General features: G+C 38.4%; 1 protein-coding gene across 1 annotated transcript; it reads left to right on the top strand.

The window, feature by feature from the left end:
* The first annotated feature begins 3,192 nt into the window (after positions 1-3,192).
* Positions 3,193-7,536, top strand: LOC100927348 (histone H3-like centromeric protein CSE4). Its single transcript, XM_003768700.4, is given in 2 exon segments — positions 3,193-3,629; positions 7,023-7,536. Coding segments are annotated over 2 exon segments (882 nt in total). The 5' UTR covers positions 3,193-3,220; the 3' UTR covers positions 7,496-7,536.
* The last annotated feature ends 1,604 nt before the right edge of the window (positions 7,537-9,140 follow it).

Here is a 9,140-nt window from a genome sequence, read left to right as displayed (position 1 = left end):
GTTTTGATGGTATACAAAACAAAATATCTTACCAAGAATGCCACAGACAACTCCACTGATGAATTTAGGAAAGATTTATTTTATATTTTTGCAAGAATGGATGCCTAGATTAGTAAAGATATACCTTAGAAACTTCAAAAACAGTATTGTATTTCCTATCCAGAAACACATGTCCCTCCCTTGATTCCCATTAATTGGATGTTACAGAAGTAGCACTAAGTGAATCTCCACCCCTCGTTACATAACCAGTTCCTGCCCCCAAGGAGTTTGCATTCTTTTTAGAGGAAGATCGATAACCTCTATTCTTAATTATTCTTTAATATCTTTGTGGGTTTCAACTTTCTCATTTAAAATTTCATTTTTCCAATATAATTTTCACAACTGTGCAAACCAAATAAATGCTATTTCTTACAATGGTTCAGAATGAGTGTAAATAGCAATTGTTTTCTTTTGGCTGGAAACTTTGAGGGTCTTCCTCACTCAGACTGATATTTTTGAGATGACAAATTAGGCCATTTGTCTCAATAAAGACCTAGCTCTTAGTCATTGGATCTAGATATTGCCACAGACAGACTGAATCCTAGGAAATATCTTTAATTTAAAAAGGCCATGGTCATCCAATGCATCTAGTCATCTCAATTTATTTTGAATTTTTGATAACTGGAGAAGAGAATTGCAGATGAAGACTGTTCACAGCTCTCCTCATTTAAATCCAATTCATGCTTATGGTTCTTTTTAAGAACAAAGAACAAACAATAAAATCCTACCTTTTACAGGAAGACTTCCCCAGACCCTTTTAATTCCCGTGCCTTCCTTCTATTAATTATTTCCAATTGTGTGGGACAGGTGCTAGACCCCCTTACTCAAACTGACTACTCAGATGCATCTAGAGATACAAAGAGAAAGCATTTATTCAGTTCTTGCAAGGAGAGGTATCTTAGATGAGCAGATCCAGACCTCTCAGTGTAATGCCAGAGAAACTGAGACAGGATAGAGATTAAAGAGTTATAATATTTTACTTGAAAGAGAGAGATTTACTGGGACAAAATGGATCCATAGTTGGTCTCAAGGCTGAATGAGACTATCATCTCCAAGAATCCAGCAACAAATGTCAGATACAAAGATTCTTTTACAGGGAAACAAGAATGATGACATAATTGGGGGAGGCACAGGAAAGGGAGAAGCACTTGACATTTTAATTAATTGGGATGGAAAAAGGTACCTGATATTCTAATGATATCTAAGATATAAGATCTTTATCCTATCAAACATTCTATAATTAAGAAGGGAGGATGGTGTTGCAGGATTGAGCATTATAATTAGGAACAAATGCAAGGATAAGTCTCTCCCTGATAACCTCAGAGTTAATTAGCAATACAAAGGCTCCCTGTTGCAATCATGTCAAGCCCTCCACAATTCCAGAGCATCTCAGCCAGAGAATCCAGTTTGAGATGAACAGTTCACTGTGAGTTAGGTGGTCTGCAGTCTTTTGTGCACTTAACTCAGCCTCTGCTTATAGAGCAGCAAGACTCAAGACAGTAATGCTGCCCATTCAGAGGGACAACCCGCTCCAGGGGAGAAGAGTGAGGCTTGGAGTAGCTCCATCTGTCCCTGCCCAGAGGAAACGGAATAGGGCTGCAGAAAGGAACCAGATTTCTGAGCAGAGTGTCAGAGTATGCACGGTTAGATCAAGGCAGGCAAACCGCAAATTTTTACAGGCCTGATACAAAACTGCAAGTCCTTTGAGAATGCTGAAATACTAATTAAGGAACTGGGGTTCCAGGAGTAGAGAAACAGATCAGAGAGACTGCCAGTCCCAAGACAGGTGTCTGATTTCTTGTTGTCACTAAAAAATAATCCCAAAACTGAATCTGTCAGGGCAATTCCAACAGAATAAGGGATTTCAAAGTTAAAGCATAACCAGCAAATCATAGTCCAGTAAATTTAAGCTAAGGAGTAAAATAGAAAAGGACTGTTAAAAAGACTTCCAATTCAATGTGAACTAGTTGTGCAAAAGTTCCCTTTTGATGTCCTGACCTAGTTTCCCCATTATCCTATTTACTTATTCTGCCTCAGGTTATAACCTTTCCCTCCCAATGTTTGATGAGATAAAGGTCTACCTCAGTTGCTCTGCCCCAAAAGCCCAGGCTATAATCATTCCCTCTTAAATGGTATGAGATAAAGGTTTTATATCTTTAGGTTATAGACATTCCTTCTTAATGTTTGACAGGATAAAGGTTTATCCATTTTAGATGTCATTAGAATATCAGTAATCTCCCTCCATTGTATCATCCTAGGGGCCTCCCCCCTTCATTAGGTTATCCCCATCCAGGTACCTGCCCCATTATGCCATTGTTCTTGTTATCATATAAAAAGCTTGCCCTCTGATACTCTTTGACATGATAGTCTCGTCCAGCCCTGGACCAAGATCCATTTATTCCCAGTATATCTCTCCATTTAATAAACTATTGAATTGGTCTCTAACCTCTGTCTTGCTCAGTTTCTCCAGCATTACAGGAAGGGCAAGAATTAGGATTCTAAAACACCGGGATTTGTCTTGCCTCTGATAGACTCTAACTCTGATAGACTCTAACTATATGACTATCAGACTATTAGACGTTCCAGTCAATTAAGACTAGAATTTTTCACACGAGGAAAGCAAAATTCTGTATCATAAAAGTTGCTACAATTCATGAAGGATAATAGGCTTAGGGGGCTTGTGATGAAAGCATGAAAAAGAGGTGGTAAAGAATGAAATACATTGGGGGAAGATATATAGATATAAATAGATATAAACAGTGACCATCCTGGAATCGCCGAGTGTTTTTTTTTTTTCAAATAAAAGAAATTTCCGTTGCAAAACAAACATTACAAACTAAAATTGAAAATAGGAAAGATAGTAAATTTAACAAATTGTACGAAAACTGAAATATAGAATAGATTGTGGTTAAAAAAAAAAAAAAAAAAAGGAATTTCCCAAAGGCGAAAGAACAAGGGAGTGAGGGGATGTAAATAAGCTACAGAGGTGTGGCTCCATTTAGTCGTGCAACTTCTGAATTCATCTACTGAGAGGATTGAACCATGAGCCAATAGGCTTGAAGCACAGCTCTTCGAATATGACTTTAGTCCAATGAATACAAACCTGCCTCTATAAAAGGGACAGCAAGCGTCTCCTCTTTCCCAGTTACATATTAAAAAGAGTTGTTGCGTCACCTTTGATATGGCTCGTACCAAGCAAACCGCTAGGAAGTCTACTGGAGGCAAGGCGCCCCGTAAGCAGCTTGCTACCAAAGCAGCTCGAAAAAGTGCTCCGGCTACAGGAGGCGTGAAAAAACCTCACCGCTATCGTCCCGGGACCGTGGCCCTGCGAGAAATCCGCCGCTACCAGAAATCCACCGAGCTACTCATCCGCAAGTTACCCTTCCAGCGGCTGGTGCGTGAGATTGCTCAGGACTTCAAGACTGACCTTCGCTTCCAGAGCTCAGCCGTGATGGCTCTGCAGGAGGCGAGCGAAGCCTACCTTGTAGGGCTGTTTGAGGACACCAATCTGTGCGCTATTCACGCCAAGCGGGTCACCATCATGCCCAAGGACATCCAGCTAGCTCGCCGCATTCGTGGAGAAAGGGCATAAATTTGCAGTTTAATTTCAAAATAGGCAAACCAAAAGGCTCTTTTCAGAGCCACCTGCATTTTCCTCCAAAATAGCTGTAATTTTCTAGAATTGGGTGTTGCCTGGAAGTTTTATCAGCCATGTTTCTATTGTAAGGGTGAGCAGTTATCCTACGAGTTCTGCAGTTGTGTAGTAGTTGCCTATTAAACTAGCTAAATCAAATTGAGTTATTTTCCACACGCTTGATACAGCCAGAGTTCAAATTTGAACTTGGGAAGGGAGTTTTCCTGACTTAGGACCCAGCGCTATAAACACTGCTGCTCCTGGCTACCTAATTTAAGAACCATGAAGTCACAAAATTAAAATGCAAACGTTTGAATCTAGAATACTGCAGTGTACAAAAAGGGATCATAACCATTAGGTTAAATTCGGTAGTTTTAAAAGGGGGTATGCAAATTAAGAGATTCTGGATTTTGTTTCTTATTGGCCAATGACTCAAACTAATATCAACCAATCAGAGCGCCCTAATGTGAAACTTGTTTTCAGTGATTGAATTGTTCTTTTTTTTATTTGTATATTCTAAGTTTGCTTCTTTTAAACTTTATTTTCAGTTCCATTGTTTCTTCCCCCCACTCTCCCACCCACTGAAAAGGCAAAAAATTGATTCCTTTTTTGTGTTTTCTGGTTTTACTTCTATCTCCGAGGTTAGCCAAGGTTACGTTTCGACGTTCTGTAGCAGGAATGCAGTTTCTCCTGAGCTCCACCAAGTAAATTATGCAGAACGAAGTGGCGCCTGAACTCTTGAAAGCAATCTTAAACCCTTAACAGCTAAAATCTTAGAATTCGCTGGCAATACATCCAAACAACAAAAATAATTCGCATCCTTCACTGCCACTTGCGGCTGATAATATGCAAGAGAAAAGAATTCAACAAATCTCTAAACAGAGGCACTCGCAGAGAGTAGTGTCCTGTTTGGTATCCAGTCTGTGCGATCACCTAAATAAACTCAAAATCAGCAAGAGCTGCACCGTGGAAGTCCGGCACACCGAGTTCTATAATCCAAAACATCTTTTCATAGCCCTCTTGACATAACTTTTGTCTTAATAAATGTTATTTGATTACTAGAAGTCATTTTAAAACTTTAGGACTGAAACAATTTACAACCAGAGATCCTGGATTCTAATTTCGCGCCATAATTTACTGTGTGACCTTGGATAAGTCACATGAATTTCTTTGAATTCCTTTTCCTTATCTGTAAAAATGAAAGTACTTCTAGATTTCTCTTGTTCTTTCTATCATCTATGATCCTGTAAACTTAACCGCAAAGAAGAGTTCAACAAATAATTGATGAGAGGCATGTAACTAGTGTCCATCTTTGGCAGATTTTCAATTCTGAGTGCTTCAATGAAGAAAAAGTAAATCAGCTAAAGCAAATTCTTTATTGATTATCATTCTCCTACAAGTATCAATGTGACTATATTACCTCATTTGTATTCCTACTTCTTATTCATACAGGTGTCTTTTCTATATAAAAAATTTGTCTTGCTTTCTAAATACCTGTGGAATCTAGTAGTTTTGCCCAAATAAACTCCTTTTAATTTAGCTTACATATCAGTAACTGTGTGGTACATATAGACAGAGACATATAAAGATATGCATGTGTACATATGTGTGTATATGACCCAGGCAAATTTTATTTTTAAGCAATGGCCTCAAAGGCATCTTTCAGCCCTAAATATTACCTACCTCTTTTCCTGTGGGGGAACTCATAATATGGAAGTTTTCTTCCCATAGATGTAGATAGGCAACTCTGTAATTTAATCCACAAAATTTGATGGAATATCATGTCAAGAAGAGAAATTGGTAAATTGGAGACAAATTGGTAGGGAGAAAGAAATTGGAAAGCTTAACCTGGAGAACAAGGGTGAAGAATGAGAACAGGGTAGATATGATAGGTATTTTTTTAAAATATATATAGTTTTTAAAGGGCTGTGGTTGTAGGAAAGGGAAGAAATAAGATTTGGGATATTAGAAACACAAGATCACAAATTTAAACCTGAAAGATCTTAATACCCATGTAGTAGAAACTCTCCAATTTTTGATCATTAAGTCAAAAGATGTTATTAATCTTTACTAATGTTGCAGACATTCTGCTAACAGCAGGAGACAGGGAGCTTACATTCTAATGGGATGTCTCATGTATAGTAAATTAGGTCTTTTAAGAGGTTAAGTGACTTGCATTTTTGTTCTTTGGCCCAAAGGAGAAGAGAAAATACAAAATTTGGGTTTAGAGGATTAGCTTGGCCTCTTTAATATTTAACTTTTGGCTGTTCACACAATTCAACTCTCTGAACCTCATCTAAATGAAACTGAGCTCCCTTGCATTCTAAAACTATGGACATGTGATCTTCAGTTGCAAATAGGCAGTTTTAGAATTGATAGATCAAATATTAATTATCTAAAGGTGAACTGGGATGTATCTGGAGATACATCTGGGTGGTCTAAACAGAAGTTAAAATGACAACATATTTGGTAAGCTTTACAGGGAATTCTTACCCTGGAAGTCTTTTTCAACAATGAGACTGTGATTTTGTTACAAAAGATCACATTTGTGTGCCACTTTCTTTCAACACATCTTGTGAAGAAAATACTACAAACATTATCCCTATTTGACAAATGAGGAAACAGATTCAAATAGTTTAACATTTGCCCATGATTATACCACCTTGTAGGTGATTGCCTGCAGTTATCCAAATCTAATTCTTCTGACTCTCAAATCTTTCTACTATATATTGCTGTCCTTTCCAGTTTTAACAATCTTTTACTCTTTAATACTCTGCTTCCTCCTATCCTCCTGGCTTGCTTGACTTTCTTTAATTCCACCTTAATTCCTTCCACAGGAGAGCATAAACTGTCTTGCTTTTATGTCCCTAAGTACTTAATAAAGTGCCTGGCACAAACTAGGTATATAATAAATATTATTGACTGACTTAATAAAAAGATTAGACACATTCCGTAATTGGAACTATTCATTGAAAAGGGAACCCCAAAGGAAGAAACACACACATACTACCAATTGTTTTTGTTTGTAATTAAAGTTTCTAGAAAGTCAATGAAATTTTTATTTACAAATTGTAAGCAATCTCAATATCAAGGACAAATGTTTTCTCTATTTAAGGTTAAATAGTGAAGACATTAAAATGACACATGGGGACGGGAAAGGGGATTGGCGGGGAGATGGGACGAGGAGAGGGTAGAGAAAACGAGCAAAAGAACCAAAAGAAGAACTGGGTTAGAGGGTCTAAAAGTACGCACTTCAAAAATCAGAGAAACAGGGGGATGAAAAGATGACCAATCACGTCATAGCGCGGGATTTCGAAAATTCCCCTAAACCAATCATGTAACATCTCAGTAAATCTGGGTCCTATAAATAGAGAGCGGCAGAACTCATTCTACTTCTTTCTCCCCTGAAAAATGGCTCGTACCAAACAAACCGCTAGGAAGTCTACAGGAGGCAAGGCTCCCCGAAAACAACTTGCTACCAAAGCAGCTCGGAAAAGCGCTCCTGCTACTGGGGGCGTGAAGAAACCTCACCGTTATCGTCCTGGCACTGTGGCTCTGCGAGAAATTCGCCGCTACCAGAAATCAACGGAGCTTCTTGTTCGGAAGCTTCCCTTCCAACGGTTAGTTCGCGAGATCGCTCAAGACTTCAAGACTGACCTTCGCTTCCAGAGTTCAGCCGTGATGGCTCTGCAGGAGGCGAGCGAAGCCTACCTTGTGGGGCTGTTTGAGGACACCAATCTGTGCGCCATCCACGCCAAGCGGGTCACCATCATGCCCAAGGACATCCAGCTGGCTCGTCGCATTCGTGGAGAGAGGGCTTAAACTTATTTACTATCAACTTCCAAAGGCTCTTCTTAGAGCCACCTACGATTTCTTTGAAATTAGCTGTTGCATTCGCAGTCTTTGGGAAACGAGTGGATCTCGAAGCTGGTTGGCAGTTAGGTGCCACAATAGATGGGAGTACTAGACCAAGCATATGGTTATGTATCACTTCTGATGATTTCGTGATTCACATTCTTAAATGATTACATACGGGATATTGAACCACAAAAGTTTTGTTCCATTGGACTGCCTTGATTTTTCTAAACCGATTGCATATCTGTTCTACACTTAATCTTGCTGAAAAGGCTTCTAGTTAGTGGAATTTGTTTTATGCAAAATGGGATCATTGTATTATAGATATTGCTGACTAGGTGATAGGTATAATTTTTTTTAAAAAGCTATTCTGTTTTTTAGGGAATGTTTTTTGATATTTTTAAGGAATGTTTCATTATACTGAAATTTTTATTTTGAATTTTATAATTTACTTTGTGCTATAACGATTCTTTTAAATATGAAACCTTTTCTCTAAGGTTTGGGCGGAAAAACTTGTATGCTCAAGTCCAAACCTCCCCTCTTTCTGACGTTAGATCCCCAAGATACAAAGGTGATAGTTAAATTCTGTTCTCAATACGCCCATAAAACATTTCCTTGGTATCATAAAGTTTATGGGGCTTCCTTGAAGAAGATAGGGCAAACTGGCTAGGATAATCTAACCTCCCATTTTTAACCAATTAAAGTGGTCTTATTGAATTCACCAGTCTCCAGTAAGTCTGTAGAAACCCCAGAGAGGGGTTACGGCCTGTAAATTTATAAAGACATTCCTTAGAAATATGAGAGGTAGTTCTCAAAGCATATGGGGTCTATATACAATTTATTTAATGCAGCTAATAGCGATTTTTCATCTTTGTGATGCTAGTCAATTCAATACTTTTCTATTTTGTTCTTCTACACAGAAAAAAAAATGGACTATTTTCTTAATTCAAAGTCTCTTGGCTAGATGCAGGGCTATTTATTATTAGGTCACATGACCCTAAATTAAATCCAATTCAATAGAAGTCATGTCATCAACTTCCAGATATCAAGGGTTTTCTTTGAGAACAAAAGGCAACCTGTGAGTACCTGTCTCTTAGGGGACCAACTGGACAATTCTAGTTGAACAAGGTAGTTCCTTCCTCCCTCCTTCTCTACCTTTCTTTCTTTTCTCCGGGCTCCCCCCTCCCCTGCCTTCCTCCCCCTGTCCTTGTTATTATCTTCGGAAGAAAAACAATAACATGCCCCTCACAATGTCTTACTCTGAGATTTATCTCTTTGTCCCTTTACTAAATTTCAAATGAAACTATCTTTTCAAAATCCTTTATTGTGATTTATTGCTGTACTTAATTTTTTGTTATTGTTATTAATGTTCTGCCTCAGTTTCCCTGAATTCTTCTACCTCAGTTTGCCTGGTTGCAACTCCCCCTTTTCTGCTCACGAAATTATTAGGGCTGTGGAGATCTAGCATTGCAAAAGATAAGACTCCAGATATCCTATCTCAGATACCTAATTGGCATTGTCTATATCTCTTAAGTTTCAGACTTCCCGGCTGTAGTTGGACACCTCCTAAGTCCTCCCAATTTATTAGAATTTATGGTCCTACCCCAACCTG

This window comes from Sarcophilus harrisii, chromosome 4 (assembly GCF_902635505.1).
Source record: "Sarcophilus harrisii chromosome 4, mSarHar1.11, whole genome shotgun sequence".
NCBI lineage: Eukaryota > Metazoa > Chordata > Mammalia > Dasyuromorphia > Dasyuridae > Sarcophilus > Sarcophilus harrisii.
Note: the sequence above shows the minus strand (reverse complement) of the source record. Positions and strands in the feature narration are given on the sequence as shown.